General features: G+C 26.2%; 3 protein-coding genes across 8 annotated transcripts; 2 read left to right on the top strand and 1 right to left on the bottom strand.

Moving 5' to 3' along the window:
- Positions 1 to 992: 992 nt before the first annotated feature.
- LOC132912414 (protein phosphatase 1B-like) lies at positions 993 to 11,378 on the top strand. Of its 3 annotated transcripts, XM_060969808.1 has the most exons (6): positions 994 to 1,161; positions 1,741 to 2,666; positions 3,170 to 3,287; positions 5,359 to 5,470; positions 5,767 to 5,821; positions 11,001 to 11,378. In XM_060969808.1, exons 2-6 carry the CDS (start codon positions 1,854 to 1,856, stop codon positions 11,016 to 11,018), a joined length of 1,116 nt encoding a protein of 371 aa, XP_060825791.1. In that variant the 5' UTR covers positions 994 to 1,161; positions 1,741 to 1,853; the 3' UTR covers positions 11,019 to 11,378. The 3 variants fall into 3 exon arrangements, with proteins under 3 accessions (XP_060825789.1, XP_060825791.1, XP_060825790.1); XM_060969806.1 differs by lacking the exon at positions 11,001 to 11,378 and having other exon boundaries at positions 993 to 1,188; positions 5,767 to 9,937; XM_060969807.1 differs by lacking the exons at positions 994 to 1,161; positions 11,001 to 11,378 and adding an exon at positions 1,274 to 1,421 and having other exon boundaries at positions 5,767 to 9,937.
- LOC132912409 (beclin 1-associated autophagy-related key regulator) lies at positions 10,836 to 16,007 on the bottom strand. Of its 3 annotated transcripts, XM_060969798.1 has the most exons (10): positions 15,947 to 16,007; positions 15,518 to 15,866; positions 15,166 to 15,271; positions 15,007 to 15,088; positions 14,702 to 14,939; positions 14,345 to 14,526; positions 14,122 to 14,293; positions 13,799 to 13,975; positions 13,596 to 13,725; positions 10,836 to 13,494 (listed from the first exon to the last, which is right to left on the bottom strand). In XM_060969798.1, exons 2-10 carry the CDS (start codon positions 15,715 to 15,717, stop codon positions 13,330 to 13,332), a joined length of 1,452 nt encoding a protein of 483 aa, XP_060825781.1. In that variant the 5' UTR covers positions 15,718 to 15,866; positions 15,947 to 16,007; the 3' UTR covers positions 10,836 to 13,329. The 3 variants fall into 3 exon arrangements, with proteins under 3 accessions (XP_060825781.1, XP_060825780.1, XP_060825782.1); XM_060969797.1 differs by lacking the exon at positions 15,947 to 16,007 and having other exon boundaries at positions 15,518 to 15,924; XM_060969799.1 differs by lacking the exon at positions 15,947 to 16,007 and having other exon boundaries at positions 14,122 to 14,278; positions 15,518 to 15,923.
- LOC132912403 (probable cleavage and polyadenylation specificity factor subunit 2) lies at positions 15,976 to 19,598 on the top strand. Of its 2 annotated transcripts, none has more exons than XM_060969784.1 (11): positions 15,976 to 16,068; positions 16,612 to 16,813; positions 16,894 to 17,053; positions 17,148 to 17,499; positions 17,574 to 17,884; positions 17,959 to 18,218; positions 18,300 to 18,485; positions 18,561 to 18,930; positions 18,993 to 19,187; positions 19,251 to 19,388; positions 19,465 to 19,598. In XM_060969784.1, exons 2-11 carry the CDS (start codon positions 16,665 to 16,667, stop codon positions 19,555 to 19,557), a joined length of 2,214 nt encoding a protein of 737 aa, XP_060825767.1. In that variant the 5' UTR covers positions 15,976 to 16,068; positions 16,612 to 16,664; the 3' UTR covers positions 19,558 to 19,598. The 2 variants fall into 2 exon arrangements, with proteins under 2 accessions (XP_060825767.1, XP_060825766.1); XM_060969783.1 differs by lacking the exon at positions 15,976 to 16,068 and adding an exon at positions 16,318 to 16,455.
- Positions 19,599 to 19,669: the final 71 nt, after the last annotated feature.

Raw genomic sequence — 19,669 nt, 5'->3', positions numbered from 1 at the left:
TTTGAGGCCTCTAGCGAGGGAAACGTCCTATATATTAGGATATGCGTAAAAAGAACAGTATAAAATACAAATTTAAATATAGAAAGAAAGAATTTAAATGTATATTATATATTATACGTTTAAATTAGTTTATATCTGCCACGAAAGTGGTTCATATTTACTAATATTCTTGTTATTAGATATAGATATGTATATATACTATGTATGTTCAGTATAATGCTTATAATAATTTTTTAAAGTATATTAAAATGTTTAAGAAAAAGAATTTATTCAAAATGATTAAAATATATAATTATGACCATAATACAATATTTTTTTACACTATTTCCTAATTTGTCAGTTTTTTTATGTAATAAGACTAGATTAAAATATTTCTATTGCCCGCCATTTTTATTGCGCGAATTACAAGATCGTATCTCGTAACACTTTGTGTATATAGCATCTAATATGCTGTTTACAAATAACAAAGAAAACGAACAAGTTCAAGTAATTAATCTATGTGGAGAAATAATAATTATACAAAAAATTCATCAAAAAACCAATCATTTAGGAAAAACAGAATTTGCATATAATAAAAAATAGCGTTATATATCTATTAATAAAATTATGAATATTATTACAAAACAACTTTTTATACATTAAATAATTCATATTATAATGTAATCAACAAAAGTTCATCAAAATGTATTTAAAGAAATAAAGTACTATATGATACTCACAAAATTTCGAAATTTAAACGAACTGCGCTTACTGACTATAACAATTTTGATAAACGCAGTAATCAATGACAGTACAATTTATCATCGACAAGAACTTGATGTTGTTGTTTATATACTTGTTAGTGAGAGTTAATGCCAGTATCGCGCGCGAGTTAATTTTACTTCAGGATCCTGTATGATTGCCCAGGCTTGAGCGGAAATCGTGGGCATTTGATTGGCGGATTATGACGCCATGAAACATGCTATTAATAACCGACGCATGCGCAGAAAATTACCTAGTGTATATCCGTCATTCATGCAAGTCGATTTCGTTGGTTCTGTGTGTTGAGCCTAGCAAAAGAACATGGTGATAGTGATATGAAACAAGTCTATTAGCAATACCACGCTCTACACATATATACTTTCGCAAAGTAACGATGATATTTGGTCACGATCTCCCTACGTAAGTTTCGCGAACATGCAGACTGAGGTATAAACTATTTTAGTCGCGAAATTTGGCACTGCCAAATAGTTTCTTATTAGAATCTGATACAGCTTACGCTTCCGAGATTTTCCATTCCTGTATTCAAATAATTTATTTATTATTGACGAGGCTGCCGTAATAATTATATAGTGAACGTAATTGCACGTAATTCGAATGTTTCCATTTACGTAAAACGTTATCGTGTTTCGTTTGAAATATTTGCATGTCGAGATTATCTTGTACGTTACGTTCGGTATTACAACGATGTTGTGTTTTAATTGCCCTTTTTTCTCCATTTAAATTAAAATTATAGCCATAAAACGAAATAGTATCGTAATAAACTTCTGTTACAAAACGATAATTGAGACAAAATTCTAAGTAATAGCGTAGTACATACACATAAATAAATACATATATATATAAGCTAAACGTGATATTGTTATTCAGATTTCGATTTAAATTCGAATTTAAAAGCAATATTTTTATATCATTATATTTAATTTCAATTTTGTATTAAAAATTAAGATTTTTCTACCTTTTCTATTTTTATAATTTTAGGTAAAACTCAGAAAAGTGTTATTTGAATGATCAGTTAAAAGATGCTGATCAAATAATATTTAAAGAGAAAAATTAATTAATCGAGCTGACATAGCAATTACTAAATAAATACTATGGGGGCACTTTTGGATACTCCAAAAACAGATAAATATAATGAACATGGCTCTGGCAATGGATTACATTATGGTGTTGCCAGCATGCAGGGTTGGAGAATGGAGATGGAAGATGCTCATAGAGCAATAACTGGTTTAAAAGGTGGTCTCTCGGATTGGAGTTACTTTGCAGTATTTGATGGCCATGCTGGTGCATTAGTATCAGCTCATAGTGCAGAGCACTTGTTAGAGTGTATCATGCAAACAGAAGAATTTAAAGCAGAAAATGTAACCAAAGGAATTCATTCTGGTTTTCTTCGACTTGACGATGAAATGCGAGAATTACCAGAAATGAGTTCTGGCACTGAAAAATCTGGTTCTACAGCTGTTTGTGCATTTATATCTCCCAGAAACATATACATTGCCAATTGTGGCGATTCTAGAGCTGTACTTTGCCGAGCAGGAGATCCAGTTTTCTCAACACGAGATCACAAACCAGGTTTACCTGCTGAGAAAGAAAGAATTCAAAATGCTGGTGGTAGTGTAATGATTCAAAGAGTCAATGGAGCTTTAGCTGTATCCCGTGCATTGGGAGATTATGAGTACAAAAATTTGAAAGATCGAGGGCCATGCGAACAGTTAGTGTCTCCAGAACCAGAAATATTTGTTCGAGATCGAGATGATGAACACGATGAATTTCTAGTTTTAGCATGTGATGGTATTTGGGATGTAATGAACAACACAGATTTGTGTAATTTTATACATTCAAGGCTGCTGCTTACAGATGATCTAGAAGCAGTTACGAACCAGGTTATAGACACCTGTCTGTATAAGGTAATGATGTCTAAAACTTTTCGTGTATATTTTATAATGCATTTCTTGCTACTAAAGGTGTGTCAATATAAATTATTTTTAATGTTAAAGGTACTAATACATTTTAAAATATAGACATTTTTATATTCTTTTATTTATTTCAAAACTCAATCTATAATTTTTAATCTATGATACTTAATGGTATTAAATATTAATTAATAATAATATGTTATAACTTTTAAGCTTTAGATACATTCTGTTTCTATTGTCTTATATTTTTATTTCTTATGTTACTAATTTTGTTTATATTTCTTTTATATACTTATTGAATAACTGCAAATATATATGTGATTATTAATATGTTTTCATACATTAAAAACATATGTTTTATTAACATTTCATGTTTGACAAAGAACAAATTTACAAAAAAATATTTATCAAATTTAATGTTTTTTTATATTTTTATTAAGCAGTCAAATGTATTTTTTCAATTTTATTTGTTACAAGTGCTTTTTTTGTTGCAGGGTAGCAGAGATAATATGAGCATAGTTTTGGTGACATTTCCTGCTGCTCCAAAACCAAATCCAGAAGCACAGAAAAAAGAAGCTGAGCTTGAAATGGACATTGAAAGGAGAATCAAAGGTTCATTAACATTTCCATATTCCAATCAATTATATTCTCTCTGCTGTTGCATTAATACAAAATCACAATATCACACATATACTTGACATTCTGGTAGCTCTCAAATGGAGAGCAACACTTAATACCATTATCTAATAATCAAATTTTAGTACAATTCAAAATACAATCATTATAGTGGTATAACATTTACAAGTATGAATCTATATCAAATTCGTATTTCTTACAAGTTTGGAAATCAAATTTGGATTTTTCCTTTTCTTTAAAAATATAGAAATATCTTATTTGATATTTAAAATATATTAACTTAAAATCAGAATATATTATATAAGCAAATATTTTTATAGATGTCAATATCTGATGCATTATCAGAATTTTTACCTTTTTGATAAATTACCATCTACTATAATGCAATAATATTTAATGAATTAATTATTTATTTCATATATACTATTCATATATATGATAATGAAAATATATTTCTAGTAAATATCATGTATTTTGTCATATATCTATCTCTAATTTTCTTGAGAGAGATATGTGCATATATACATACTTATATATTTCCATTAAGAAATGTTGAAAATTTATTCTTATGGATGTATTTTCATGTTGTATATAACATTATTCTCTAGAAATTTAATATTCATAATCATTGAATATATAATTTAGCATGTAAAGTTATTACAAAAATGTAACATTAGTAATTTTATAAATTGTGTGCAATACCACTAAAATAATTGGACAAATTTTAATTATTGATACTTTATGATTAATTATATTTGTATAATATAAAAGACTTCTGAAAAAAGAATAAGTAATATCCAGGTAGAAGGTCGAAATTTACATTTACAGAAATTTATTTCTGTTGTTAAAGAGACATAGTTAAAGTCCGTGTTTTACAAATACTTTTCATCTAATGTAAATTCGAATTTTCTTAATATTCATTTAGTGACTTATGCAAATTGTATTTCATTATATTTATGATAACACATGATAAAAATCAACTATTTGTTGCAATTAGAAAAGTTTGTGTAGAGTAGATTAGTGAAATGTTTTTTGTAAATTCAAAATATCTAGAATATTTGTAAACACAAAAAACATTTAATATAACTTTCGTTTTAACGTTTATTGAAATATTGTTAAAGCAAATAGAGTATGTATTATAATACAGTAATAGAGTATTATATTAGAGTACTAAAGATATTGCGTTTCTTGCTTTAACTGTTAAACAGATAGCAAGATACATTGATTGTTGTTTATATATAATGTTAGTTTTCTCTCTCTGTGTGTGCTGTCAAATTGTATTAATTGTTTCTCCTTTGATTAAACTCTTTTAACATCAATTATTAATTTTACTTAAAAATGCATTCCACCCTTGGAGTTGGTATTCTTTTAAACTTTTTTGTAAGTAAAATTTGTATTCAAAAGTTGTTTGTTCCTCTTTTCAAATATATTTAAGTGATATCACAGGTAGGTGAACATTTCCTTGTGAAAGTATAGAAATACTTTACCTATTGAAATTTTATTTTTTAATAATGCATTTCTTATGGAGGAACATTACAACAGACATATATATCTGTGTGTATATATATGTATGTATGTATGTATATATATATATGAGTGTGTATTACATAAGATTATACAATTCCAATGGTGGAAAGATTTAAAAAGGTTGTTAAACCATGTTTATTTATACATAAATATAGATACTAATGTGTCTACTTAAGACCGGACTTTGTATCCAGAATTTCCATAAGAAATGTACCAAAGCACTAAGTTTTCCAGTCCTAAGTAGATGCATGAATTTTAGTGCATAGCATGCATAGTTATTTTGTTGTGTTTATCTTTTTGTTTCAATAATACTGTTCCATAACACAATAAACAAATAAAATTTTTAAAAATATATGTCAGATACGACAAGATGCATCTGATTTTTTAAATGATGTTGATCAAATGTTTTTTGCACAAATCTAATAGTACATGCACAATGCATTCTAGTAATAGTAGAGATAGTATTTAAGATATAAGCATCCTTAATAAAAACAATTTAATTTTGTTGTTATATTTATAGAAATCGTTGCTGTACAAAAGGACAAAAATGAATTTGATTTTTTGCAACTGTTACAACTTCTTGTGGACCAAGAATTTCCTAATCTTCCTCCTGGTGGTGGACTTTCCGCTAAGTATGTATATTTATGAATTATTAAGTTTTTATTTCGTCATATTTTCTATTATTTGATAAGTTAGATATAAAATTGTATTAAGGTTATAGTTTCTAAAATTAAAAGGAATGTTATATTTGGCTTAGCTCCAAAATTTGAATTCTCCTCTTTTAGTGCTTATTGTTTTGGAATTTAATGCTGATTAAATAAAATAAAAAAAAAAGAACAAGATAAAATTATTTGTGGTCTATACAATTTTACTAAAATATTAATATGTATTAATTAAAATTGTAATATAAAAATTTCTTTCTTTTTAGACAACCTTTTATTGAACAAGTGTTTCGAGAAGTTTGTCCCAACCGAGCAGATAGTGTAAGTCTTGGATACGATTTCCTTTCGATATAACTAACCTTTTTTTGTATACTGCATCAAATGTACAACTGTAATCATTAGACATCATCAATCATGTCCCATAATCATATAATGATGCAGATGCTATCGGAAATATCTTTATTTTACTGATCTCATCTAATGTAAAAAGAGATTCATTTTTAATTTGCAAGAAAAGTATACTGGTATATTATAAAGTAAATCTTAAATTAAGTCTGCTACCAAACATGTGCAGATCTTACATTCTTGCAATGCGTTATTGTTGGTAAAAATAAATTAGAGTTTAAAACTACATTTAAAAATCCTGAACTATTATACATTCACCCATTCAAAAAGATAAATACACAATTCATTTTTTAAATTTCTAAATAATTTTAGATATCCAATGATGATGAGAAATATTAATTTCGCTTTTGGAATTATTTATTAGAATTATTTATCAGTTAAAACATTTAGTTTGCAAGTCAAGTAACATGAAATTAACTAATAATATGAAAAGGTAAAGAAATTTGTTTTATATTACCATCCTTTTGCAAAAAGATATTGTGGATTGTAAATTAATTAAAAAATGTTAATATTATACAACATTTAAACATTAAGAAATATATCTTGATATATTTCACTATGGAATTTGGAAAAACGCGGAAAGTGAACTCAAAGTACATCCTACAGCTGATTCTAATTAATATTGGTATTAGTGGTTTTCATAATTATCACTATCTATTGTTGGATTTTATAAATCCTTCATCCAAGGAGTAAAAAATGTTTATATTACAGTTATAAGCAGAGGATTTAAAAGTATTCTACCGAGAATATACACAAATATGCCTATATTCTATGAAAAACTAGATAATGTGAAAATTACTGTGGATAATGTTTCTACAATAATACTTATAAATCACTTACTTTATTTTAATATATTTTAAATTAATCAACTTCTGTATTAAACAATTTACCAGAATAAAAAAAATGTATATTTTTCAATATTTTTGAATAATAATTTTCTTTTCGTAGATTTAAATTATTTCACAAATCTAGTTTTCCATTAAAATTAATCCTGGGTAGAATATTTATATCATATCCTCTTGCTATGTTGCTGCATAATATTACTATAAACGATTATATATTTTTGTAGCTCTAGAGAACTTATGCTCAGAACAATTACTTCTTAGGTCAGTTTTTCATGCTCTTCCTTAATAAATTTTAAGTATATTTATATAGCTGTTCATTCTATATTTGAAGATGTCTCAAACTTTGTCACGCGCTAGAAGAGTAGAAAAACTGATCGTTTAGTTTTAGAAATATCAATACTATGTATATACATAAAAATTATGTTCAGGAAATTGTGTATCAATATTTTATTTAAATCGTTCTAAAAATCGAGCAGTAGGAATGTAGTAAGGAGGCCTTGATTTTAGTTTCTTAAGACGAAAATTACATTCGAAATTACATTATTTGTATTTAAATTTAAATAATCGACTTTATCTCAAATTATTTCATTATTTGATTTTGTCACAACTAAAATTCTATGATTAAATAAAAAAATAATTTTAATTATAAGAAATCAATATTTCATAAGTAATTTATAAGTAAAGAGAGAATATAAAAATCAATTAAGATACAGGTTTCAATATTCATCATATAAACATAATGAAGGACAAGTAAGTATAGTACTTAAGATATATTACAAGAATAGCACATTATTGATTTCTGAAGACATTAAATGTATTTGTACACAGAGACTTAACTGGTTAATGAAACCACATATATCAGGTAATCATATATTTATTCTTTTATCTTGTTATGTGATTAATTTTGTATCTCCAAAAATATATGTAACAGAAACTATCTGTCAAGGCCATCCTCAAGTATATAAATCTAGCATACATATACCAAAGTATATATTACCGTTCCTGGTTAAAAAAGGTCCTGAAATTAACTAACGTTAACAGTCTATTATCGTTTTAAAGTAATATATTAAAATAAATAACAAATTCCCTGCATAGAGTTATCTCTTCTATTTTTACTAATAATGAAGTATGGAGTGTATAAAGCTAGTAATATGTTTTACTGATATCTTAAATCATTTACTTTATAGAGTTTGCTCATATAATAATTTTCATTTTACATATTTTTGAAAATATTAATTATTCGTTGTGAACTTATGACGAAATATTGAAAACATACAACATTATTCGTCTATAAATAATTCAAAATAAAATTTACAAGGTAGTTAAATAACATTTAATTAAACTATCTTGCCTTAGATATTACATATTCATACTACTAAAATATGTTTATAATTAAAAGTAAAAATTAAAACGCAGAAACTTTATTATTATCAAAATTCCTGTGTACTTTTAATTAAAAAGTAAACTACTTTATTCGTTTTGATACATGCAAGTATAAATTTATTATTACTCTTTTATTGAATATACTCGAGTATTAGTAATAACAAAAGTAATAGTATACTCGTGATAATGATAACAATGGTTATGAAAATAAATCCAAAATACATTTTTAACATGTGTTTCTTCTACTTTTTACTAGTAGTCCTATTCTGTAATTTCTATTTTGGGCATGATCTTTATTAATTTCGTAACTTCATAAGATTTAGACAACAATGCAAATAATTATTTATTCATTCTTAAATAATACCTGTATTTTGCATTTTGTACTTAAAATATTGTAAATATCAGTACTATCCGGAATGGGGCTATTAGTTAACAGAAATGATAAAAAATATATGCATTTATAAGATTTAAAAAGTAGTAACTCTTTATTTTTTGTTTTGTATATACTTATTGTAATTTTTCTTTTGTGTGTCTCTTAAATTTTATTTTCAAAGAATTTCATTGAATATGCTTGCATAATAATTTTACAATGACATAGTAATTTCTATTCATTATTTACCTTTTAAAAAAAATTATTTCATAAATATTACATGGTGTACAAAATAAACAAAAACAAAGTTTCTTCAGTGTGTGTACCTGAATTATGTTTTCTTTTCAAGTAATTGTAAATTTCTTAATTTGCATATTAATATCCTAAATTACACAATGCCTATTACCCTATGTCTAATTTTTAAATTTTCAATTAAAACAAAAGAATAATTTCTCCAAACATCTTTATCAAATTGATTGTTTTGTTGCATAATCCTCTCACATCCCATTTTCATTCTTCAGATTACGTTTCAACAATATTCAAGTCCTTTCCTGCAGTTCAAGTTGAATTCTCCAATTACTGATCTCAATCATAATTGTTGTTAGTATTTCAATATAATTACACATACTACATAATTTAATTTACAAGATTAAATATACAATTGATACAGATAAAAGATCCTATTATTTCAAAATTATATCTAGAGACATATTAATATAAAATAATATTTGCTTTCTGTATTTTAATTCCAATGTCTGCTAATAATGTTTGTGTAAATTAATAATACACTTGAAAATATAAAATTTCTACATTTTATATAATTTTTTTCTTTTCTTAAGGGGAAATGCTTTTACTGTTCACGTATATTATGTATATGTAAATAAAGACAATCCTTCCCTCATTTTCTCTACTAATAAAATTTCTTCTTAATTTTTACAGTGTAGTACTTAATGCATCATAAAATAATTTTGGAATGTGACATGCTTGATATTGTATAAAATTATCTATTTTAACTGCAAATGTGTCAAGATCTTAATTGTTGAATTTATTAAGTTATTACATCATGGTAATATTATTTTATTTGTGATTAGAATATTATCATTACTTTATTATTTATTTAACATTATACATACATTTACATATTTATGTATGAGAATGTATCAACATATATATGTAAATAATATGCATCCTATAATTAGTGCAATCAGCAATTAAGATCTTGGGATGTGTGTGTATGTGCGTGCGTGCGCACGTGTGTGTATGTGTGTTTATTTTTATATTTTTATACTGAAAATCCTGATATTTTGAATTCAGTATAAGAAAAAATACAACTGTATGTGTAATACCATCATACATAGATTTACTGATATCCTATTATTTATCTACATTATTGTATATAATATACATAATTAAACCCATATGTAATGAGTATAATTGTTATTTTCATAAGTGTGTGTGTTTTATGAATGTTGACTTTTATTATTTTGCAAAATTTTTTTAAAAATTTTTTAAATTATTAACACACTCTATTACACAATTTGTATACTGCAGCTTTTGATATTTAAAAGATTTTCTTTGTTTCTATATGTCACGTATATTTTAGAATGCTTTTTTGAAGTCAAAAGGATTTTGTTTGGAAATTTTAGTAGCCATTGGATTGCATTAAACATATTAGTCTAAATAATATTGTTATTTTAAATTGTATATTGCTGTATTTTAATTATTATCCCTTCATTTTTTCCACTGCAAACTAATAATAGGAAGTTTTAATTTATGAGTAGCAACTGAAATCTTTTGCAAGTTTTCGAATGGATATTTTTTATCTATTATAATTTTTGAAAATTGGAATAACAATTTAAATAATATAAAACGTTTCCACAATCTTAAACAAAAACTTGAATGAACAACAAATAATATAAAATATATATAAACAATATATTTCAAACATAAATTTACAATTTACTAATAAGAAAGGTATAGAGAAATGTGATTTATAGACACATTTTAAGATATATTTAATTAGTTTTTAAAATACAAATTAAACCTAAAAAATAAAAGAATATTCCTTAATATAATTTGTTTCAATATTTGCCATATTTACTAATATTTTCTAATATTTCAAGATAATCATCTTGATAATAATTAATATTTCACTAGTGTAAGTATGTAATGTATTTTATATCTTTAATTGATGTCAAAAATAGTTATTCTCAACATTAGTATTGAAATATATTATTTAGATTAGTCACTAATGAATATCTTATGGATATAATGCTTAATATAATTTAATTTATTATAGGATTAAAGAATATATATAGTCTATAATTTTATATTGAAATTGTGATGTAAAACAAATAATATTCTATCTTTATAGAGAAATACGAAGAAAAAATTTTTTTTTCTTTTTTTAATTGTTAAGAATAAGAATTTTACACTAAGTGTAAGATAAAATGTATGTACATAGAAATTAAAATACTATATGATGATATGCTTACAGAATTCTCAAGCCAGTTAGTGTACTCAATATGTATACAATTTGATACATGTGATATACAATAAACTGGTGAATCAACAAGTCATGAAAATGAGATACCAAGCAACAAGAATTACTGAGGAGTGCTACAAGAAGAGAGACTGTGGGATGGTAATCGAATGATGCAGGCATATTTAATTTCTGGTTAAATAATTTTGGGAGTTGCATTGTAATACTAAATTCAGTTACAAAATTTATTGTACAAAGCATTTTAATTTTTAAGTAAAGATAAAAATCTGATCAAGTTCTCTATAGCAATATACTATAGATTTTTACTTTGAACATATAGTTAATGTTGTATATTATTATCCTTCTCTACTCAATAAATATTTATCAATTATATTTTATTGATTTTTTGTTATTTATATAATCCAAAAGTATGCAAATTTATACTTAAGACCCCTATAATATTACTGAATTAAAAAATACAATAAAATTGATAAAAAACAAACTCTAATTTATTTGTAATATCACAATGAAACTTTGTAGGTAAAACATAGCCATTTTATATAATATATAAACTGTATATCATTATATTTACATTACTTATCAAACTAATCCAAAATATTTTTTTAATTTTATCAAGAATATCTTGATAAGAACTAGATTTACATTTTTATTTTAATTAAAGCACATGAACTATGATGTGCTATTAAATTTCTTAAAGTACTTATCAAATAACATTTATAAATTTGTGCTAGTTTGTTTACAAATTTCAGTTTAGATATAACATTTTGTATTAGTATTCAATTATAATTCCATAAAATAATTTTATCCTTGTAGTTTATAAAACGCTATAATTTTCGAAAAAACGAACACGTATAAAATTATTTAATCAAATGTAACTATGCATAATATTACTTATTCACATAATAGATAATTTTACATTATGTTGTATTTTAAATTTAACAATTATAAGAGATAATTGGTTCTATTTTTTAATGATATTCTATAAAAAAAAATTATTATTACAATTATTAGTAAATTGATATTACAATTAATATCAATTACATATACATATTTACTTCACATATAGGTATTCACTTTTCTCCTATATAATTATAATTCCTTCATAACATATATATTAAAATTAAAATACATATATAATAGGTAAAATGAAGAACATTTCATTTCCTATTCTTATGTATAATTGTAGATATTAAATAATTTGAATTGTTATTTTAATGAAACATTTAATTAGGAAAACGTAATTTACTACAAGAATTACATATATTTTAAGGATAATGTAATGGTGCAACTATGCTACATTGGTAAATTTGTGCTTTAGTAATAATAATATATAAATCACTTTTGATTTTTACTAAATCTACATAATATATCTTCAACAACACCTCAAATACAAAATTTACTTTGATAACATATATGTTATTCTTAATTTTAACTTAATTTAATGAAAAGTCATTAATCTAATACAACCTTGCTTACATCCATATTATGTATAGTATATTGTCAGGTATGAAGTGTTTAACAGGTCATATCTTTTTCGATATGATATGATCAAAAATATGTGTGAGATATATATGATATGATCATATCTACATAAAAATGATAACATTTTTAAGATATGATTTTCCTATCAGAGACATTATATCGCTTATAAAACACATTAAGTAGTTTTAAGTAACAAACTTGTTACCTGATTTGTCCGATTGTATATTTGTAGAAAACCGAAATACCATAGACCTTAAAATATTATGTTAAAACCATGTTGTAATAACTTAGAAGTACACGAATAATTTCATGATAGTAATGACACCTTTAATGCGAGGAAATATTTTATGTATATGTTAACAGATACATAATTACACAAAGTGCAGTGAGCATAAAAAAGGCAGTCGTATTAAACTCACATCTTATTAATGAATCATATTTATAAGTAAAGAATTATTGAAAATGTAATATAGTGTTCAAACGCTTGCTTGTACACTTACAAAATTTGTACCACAGAATTACGATCTATCATCAGCATACTAAAAGTATTTGGAATTATATTACAAATAATAGCACAAATCAGTATGTTATATAAATAGTTCAAAATAAACTAATCATCAGATCTTACAAAATTTGTTATCACGGAATTAAACTATTTCATACCATATATGAAGTAATAAATTCATACATGTATTTACAGTACATTATACTTTTAAACATTCATTCTTCAGTATTTCACATTTTGTGGAGCATTGTCAATTTTATGTCTTTTGTTACATATGTTCTTACATATGTAGTTGTGATTTGTATAAAAAGAGATTTATTAATTAAATAAAACAGTCTATTTGTTTGTTGTCCAACCACGCCAAATAGAGGCTATACTAGCTGCAGCACTTGTAACTAAGCCTCCAGCAACACTTTGATTCACTTGCATACTAGATGATTGTTGACTAATCATTGTACCAGGAATGGGAACTGCCATTTCAGGACAAGCAACATTTGGTACCTATAAAAATGAAATATTTATATAATATACACGAGACATTATTAAATGACACATCAGCCGTTAGTAAATTAATCAAAGCAATCAGCTTTGTAGTACAGTACAGCTTCCCAATCCCAATTAAAAGTATCTTCCTCTTCGTCAGAAGCTGAATCGTCGCTATTTTCTAAATCGGGAACTAATTGACTGTGCAATTGTGCTACAATATTTGAATCAACCTCCATTGGACCAATTCTGTCATAATACACAAATCATTAAATAATATATTAGTGTATAATAACAATAAATAAATATAATAAACATATACCTTCCAAGATCACTAATTTCAGTATTGAGCAAGTGCATTAGATTTTGCAGAGTATGCATTGGATGTAAAACTGCAGTGTTGGTATTTTGCGTAAAACATAAATGTAATACATTGCTATTGAGCCTTGCTACTTTCTTGGCAAATTTTTGATCTGACATCTCATTTCCACAAAATTCTCTGAAAATATTTAAGAAGCAAATTTTAAGAACATCCTATTTTTATTGCAATGATTGATATAAAAAATATTACATGTAATCCTATCTCTATTTCAATGATTCATACAAAAAATATTGTATATAAAAAATGAAATATTTTTGACATACCCATAAGCAAGTTTATATGGTAGCCTTACATTAACATAATAAGCAATAATATTAACCAACTGTGTAGCATATGTTAAAGCAGCACTGATATTATATGCTGGATTGTGCATTGCAGTCTCTTTATTTGCACCTGGTACTCCATCTTTATTTGCTGCCACTAAAACAGATGTGTCTGATATTTATAAAATTTATTTAAAAAGTTCAAGCTAAATGGCATATGTACCCCATAAAGTATAAGCAGTATAATCTCCACTTCCTGGTAAAGTTGGGGCAACTATACAATGTTGGACTTCTAGAGCATTTTCTGTATCATTTATCCATCTGCCTCTAACATATGATGTTCCAGATGCATCTGCCAGTGCACAAGTTACATCTGAACTAGCATCTTCCTCGCTACTACACAGACTAAAAACAGTTAATATTTTCTTATCAATTTTTATTGATTAAAAAATTACTTCTTCTATAAAAACAAGTAGAAAAATGTTTAATAAATAAATTTTGATCATCAATATGATCAAATATTTGATCATAAGTTTCACAATTTCTAATAATTTTTTAGATAGTTAATGGATATTATTACCTTCTACTAGGTTGCACTTTAGATAATGGAAAAATATACTGAATCAATTGTTTAGCAGCAGTTCTGATGACTTTTTTCAACTGCTGTCTTTTCCTATCTACCGCTTCTTTTTGTTTTTCATGTTTTGCTCTCAAACCAGTAACATAACGATGTAATCTTTCTACTCGTTCTTCATGTCTAGGTAATCTAAGTGCTAACTGAGAGTTTACGTCTTTGAGAATATTTAAACGTTGATTACCTGCATATTATTAAACTTCATTTAGTCTAGCACTTTTCTAAATATTACATAATTATGATATATATACCTCTGTTTATACTTTGTCTCGTTTCATGCACTAATGACTGGAGTAGTCTAACTCTTTCTTTACAAGTATTTATATCACATATCTACAAACCCAAAGAATAATTAAGATTAAAATTCATATTTTTTTATTATTGACTTTAAAATATTAAATATAAAATACCAATTTATCCCTTTGTTTATGTTTTTCAAGAGCTTTTACACATTTTTCTTCCAATTGGGCTCTGGCAGCTTTCAACCGTAAAAGTCGCAATTGTTTATCTGCAAACCTGTTCAGATACTGATCAGAATAAAATATTTGAACGTATATAATTATTACTCATATAAATTAAAAGTTTGGAAACTGATATATCGAAACTTCATAACGAATCTTTTTCGTAATTTAGTGAGAATAAAAATTTATTTCTGCACTCAACATTATTAGAAATATTTAAAGAATGTTTAGTGCCAAACAAAGCTTTTAATACATAAAAATAAATGGCCAGTGAATACGTAAATTAGAAGTATATATTCACCGTTCAGAATAAACAGAAGTTGAATGGATAAAATCTCCATTTTGAATACACTGCCGACAATGAAAAATTCGGCGACTATTATGGCACAGTGGGCACTTTAATAAATTCACGCTTAAACGATTCGAAACATCTTCCAACTCTGTCGAAAGCTGAAAATCTGCAGGTGCTGTACAAGAGCCATCGGAACTGCTTGTCGCCATAACCAAGACCAAGAACAATAAGCTTTCGTTTGTCTGTTGTCACTCATCAGCTGATCTACTATTTACTTGCAATCTCCCGCCACTCCGTTACATGATATTTTTATCGCGTATCTTCACTTTTATACTTATCCGTACTACATACATGCGACCTAATTTCACACAAAATTTCCATATAATTCGACAAGTAATCGTTGAATTATGGAAAAAACAAACTTAAATCTCAACTTACGTATCTCATAACTGCACCGTGACAGCAATCGTCTTGCAAAAAGTCCCGTTATGCTACGAGATAAAGAGAGAGACAAAGAATGTATACATAAATCTTAGAATGTATTTGTAAACACAGTTATGGTAAAACACACATAGATACCAATCTGAGTAATATTATGACTTTTCTTCTTTGAGATGTATAAAAATTATTAGAAAATTACTCGTTTATATTTCATTTATGATTTTATTTAAGTTATACATTTTACATTGGTTTATAGTTGTTAATTACTTTTTGCTGTACTTTTTCTTTAACTTACAGATTTATAATTATATACTTATGAAATATTCATTGTAATTTATGTAACATTGACGAAATTATTCATTTTTCTTACTATGAAATACCGGGACTTTAGCGAAAAGTCAATTGCACCGTTTGTTGATTGCTTTCTAGGCTTAAAAAAATATTTTGAGATGTTTTGTTTTCAGACATTTCCATACATTTAGAAATAATTAAATTAATATTAGACGGTAATCAATGTTATTCTTTTTAATATTTTGGCATTCTTTTAAAGTTATGAATCTATTTATAATTAATCACACCTTTATGTTAGGTTACGTTGAAAGTATACATAATGAATTCTATAATAATTAAGAAATAAAAGCATATGCTAAATGAATTTTTAGGTATTATCTATTATTTGTATATATTTTAATAAGTGAAAAAAGAAACAAAGACAATGACATCAATAATAAAACTTCATGCTATTTCTGGGGCTATGGATGAATCTCCTCCTTGTTATATATTGCAAGTTGATGAATTAAGAATATTACTTGATTGTGGATGGGATGAAAATTTTGATCAAGAATTTATAAAAGAATTAAAACGGTTGATAAATTATTATATATTATTTGAGTAATTATAAATGCAATAGGAAATTTAAACTAAACAATACAATATTATTTCAGACATGTTCATCAAATAGATGCAGTACTCTTATCATATCCAGATCCATTGCATTTGGGTGCTTTACCATATCTAGTTGGAAAATGTGGATTAAATTGTCCAATATATGCTACTATTCCTGTATATAAGATGGGACAAATGTTTATGTATGATATGTATCAGGTATTTTTGATGAAAAGAATTTCAATTATTTTTTTATGATAACATAAGAAAGAATCATATACATACACAAGACATTTATGCTTATTTATTATAGTCCCGTCATAATATGGAAGACTTTGATCTTTTTACACTTGATGATGTTGATGCAGCATTTGACAAAATAGTTCAGTTAAAATATAATCAAAGCATTTCAATGAAAGGAAAAGGATATGGAGTTACTTTAACACCTTTACCAGCTGGTCACATGATTGGGGGAACTATCTGGAAAATTGTAAAAGTTGGTGAAGAAGACATAATATATGCTGTTGATTTTAATCACAAAAAGGAACGACATTTAAATGGTTGTGAATTAGAAAGACTACAGAGACCATCTTTGTTAATAACAGATGCTTTCAATGCTACTTATCAGCAAGCAAGACGTAGAACAAGGGATGAAAAATTAATGAGTATGAGAATAAATGCTTATGATAATTCCAGCAATAAATTTTTATAGTACTTTATATGCAATAATAATTTACAGCAAATATTTTACAAACATTACGTGGAGGTGGAAATGTCTTGGTCAGTGTAGATACAGCTGGTCGTGTATTAGAATTGGCTCATATGTTGGACCAATTATGGCGTAATAAAGAATCTGGTTTACTTGCATATTCTTTGGCTCTTTTGAACAATGTTAGTTACAATGTCGTTGAGTTTGCTAAGTCACAAATAGAATGGATGAGTGATAAATTAATGAGGAGTTTTGAAGGTGCTAGAAACAATCCATTTCAATTTAAGCATTTACAACTATGTCACAGTATGGCAGAATTAAATCAAGTTCCCAGTCCAAAGGTGAGAATATCTTTAATAAAATTACAACTTACAAACATTATAATTGAAAATACATTTATATACAAATACTCTAGGTTGTACTTGCAAGCACTCCAGATATGGAATGTGGTTTTTCAAGAGAATTGTTTTTGCAATGGTGTGGTAATCCCCAAAACAGTATTATATTAACTAGCAGGACATCACCAGGAACACTTGCAAGAGATTTGGTTGAAAAAGGCGGTAATAGAAATATTACATTGGAGGTGAAAAGGAGAATTAAGTTAGAAGGACTTGAATTAGAAGAATATCAAAGAAAAGAAAAATTAAAGCAAGAGCAATTGAAACAAGAACAAATGTATGTGGTTGCATAAAAAATATAAAAATTGACTTATTCTTAAAATATCTCTTATTCCTTGAATACTTTTTTACCTTTTAGGGAGACTGCTGATGTAAGTTCTGAATCAGAAGATGAAATAGAAGTTGGTGGGGGAAGGGGAAAACACGATTTATTAGTAAAACAAGAAAGTAAACCAGGATTTTTCAAACAAAGTAAAAAACAACACCCTATGTTCCCATTTGTAGAAGAAAAAATTAAAATCGACGAATATGGAGAAATTATAAGGTATTATTTTATTAAATTAATAATAGCTATGTATAATAAGTTTTAAATATTTATATTGATTTGTATATATCATAGACCAGAAGATTATAAAATAGCAGAAACTATGCCAGAAGTGGATGATAATAAAGAAAATCTGGAAACAAAACAAGAAGATACTACTCATCATCCAGAAATACCCACTGATATCCCAACAAAATGTATCCAAGTTACACGTACAATGACAGTTAATGCATCTGTCACATATATAGATTTTGAAGGTAGATCTGACGGAGAATCACTACAGAAAATTTTAGCACAATTAAGACCACGAAGAGTTGTACTAGTTAGAGGATTACAAAAGGACACTGAAATCCTGGCTCAACAAGCACAAAGTGCAGGTGCCCGAGTGTTTATTCCAGCAAGGGGAGAAACATTAGATGCTACAACAGAAACGCACATATACCAAGTAATATTTAATTAATTTTTGTAAACTAATGTGTATAAATTAAAATGTCGCGTTTTGTTCAGGTTCGTTTGACAGATGCGCTTGTTAGTGGCTTAAACTTTTCAAAGGGAAAAGGTGATTCTGAAGTAGCATGGGTCGATGCAATGATAACTGCTCGTGATCAGATTTGCCGAGATGCTGTTGCAGGTACCGAGTCAGATGATGTAATAGATCAAAGTGACAAAATACTTACATTGGAACCATTACCATTAAATGAGGTATGTATTCATACAAAAATGAAGTTTTAGTTTCTACAATATAAATGTATTTATAAATTATAGGTACCCGGCCATCAAACAACATTTATAAACGAATTAAAACTATCTGATTTTAAACAGATTTTGAACAAAAGTAATATTCCTTCTGAATTTAGTGGAGGTGTTTTATGGTGTTGCAATAATACTATCGCCGTTAGGAGGGTTTGTATTTAATGTCATCAAAGTATAATAATCTGATAAAATAAAAATATTTTAAAGTTTAATACGATCTTTTTAGCATGAGGCTGGAAAAGTAATATTAGAAGGTTGCATTTCAGAAGATTATTATAAAGTGCGCGAATTGTTATACGAACAATACGCAATTGTATAAATCATCTTTATACTAATAAATTTAAATTTAATACAAAACTACTTATTGTTTTTTTATTGTGCAAACCTTAAAAATAATTTCCAAAAAATCTTTTCATACATTACGTAAGGAA

Source organism: Bombus pascuorum, chromosome 12, assembly GCF_905332965.1.
Source record: "Bombus pascuorum chromosome 12, iyBomPasc1.1, whole genome shotgun sequence".
In the NCBI taxonomy this organism is placed as follows: Eukaryota; Metazoa; Arthropoda; class Insecta; order Hymenoptera; family Apidae; genus Bombus; species Bombus pascuorum.
This window is presented reverse-complemented; position numbering and strand designations above follow the sequence as displayed.

Coding starts and splice junctions, on each gene's coding strand:
- LOC132912409 (XM_060969798.1), bottom strand. CDS start 15,717: ATGGCGACAAGCAGTTCCGATGGCTCTTGTACAGCACCTGCAGATTTT. Junction 14,940..15,006: donor GAGACAAAGTATAAACAGAG/GTATATATATCA, acceptor AATAATATGCAG/GTAATCAACGTTTAAATATT. Junction 14,294..14,344: donor TACTGCTTATACTTTATGGG/GTACATATGCCA, acceptor TATAAATATCAG/ACACATCTGTTTTAGTGGCA.
- LOC132912403 (XM_060969784.1), top strand. CDS start 16,665: ATGACATCAATAATAAAACTTCATGCTATTTCTGGGGCTATGGATGAA. Junction 18,486..18,560: donor GAATATGGAGAAATTATAAG/GTATTATTTTAT, acceptor TATATATCATAG/ACCAGAAGATTATAAAATAG. Junction 19,389..19,464: donor ATACTATCGCCGTTAGGAGG/GTTTGTATTTAA, acceptor CGATCTTTTTAG/CATGAGGCTGGAAAAGTAAT.
- LOC132912414 (XM_060969806.1), top strand. CDS start 1,854: ATGGGGGCACTTTTGGATACTCCAAAAACAGATAAATATAATGAACAT. Junction 3,288..5,358: donor CATTGAAAGGAGAATCAAAG/GTTCATTAACAT, acceptor TTATATTTATAG/AAATCGTTGCTGTACAAAAG. Junction 5,471..5,766: donor GGTGGTGGACTTTCCGCTAA/GTATGTATATTT, acceptor CTTTCTTTTTAG/ACAACCTTTTATTGAACAAG.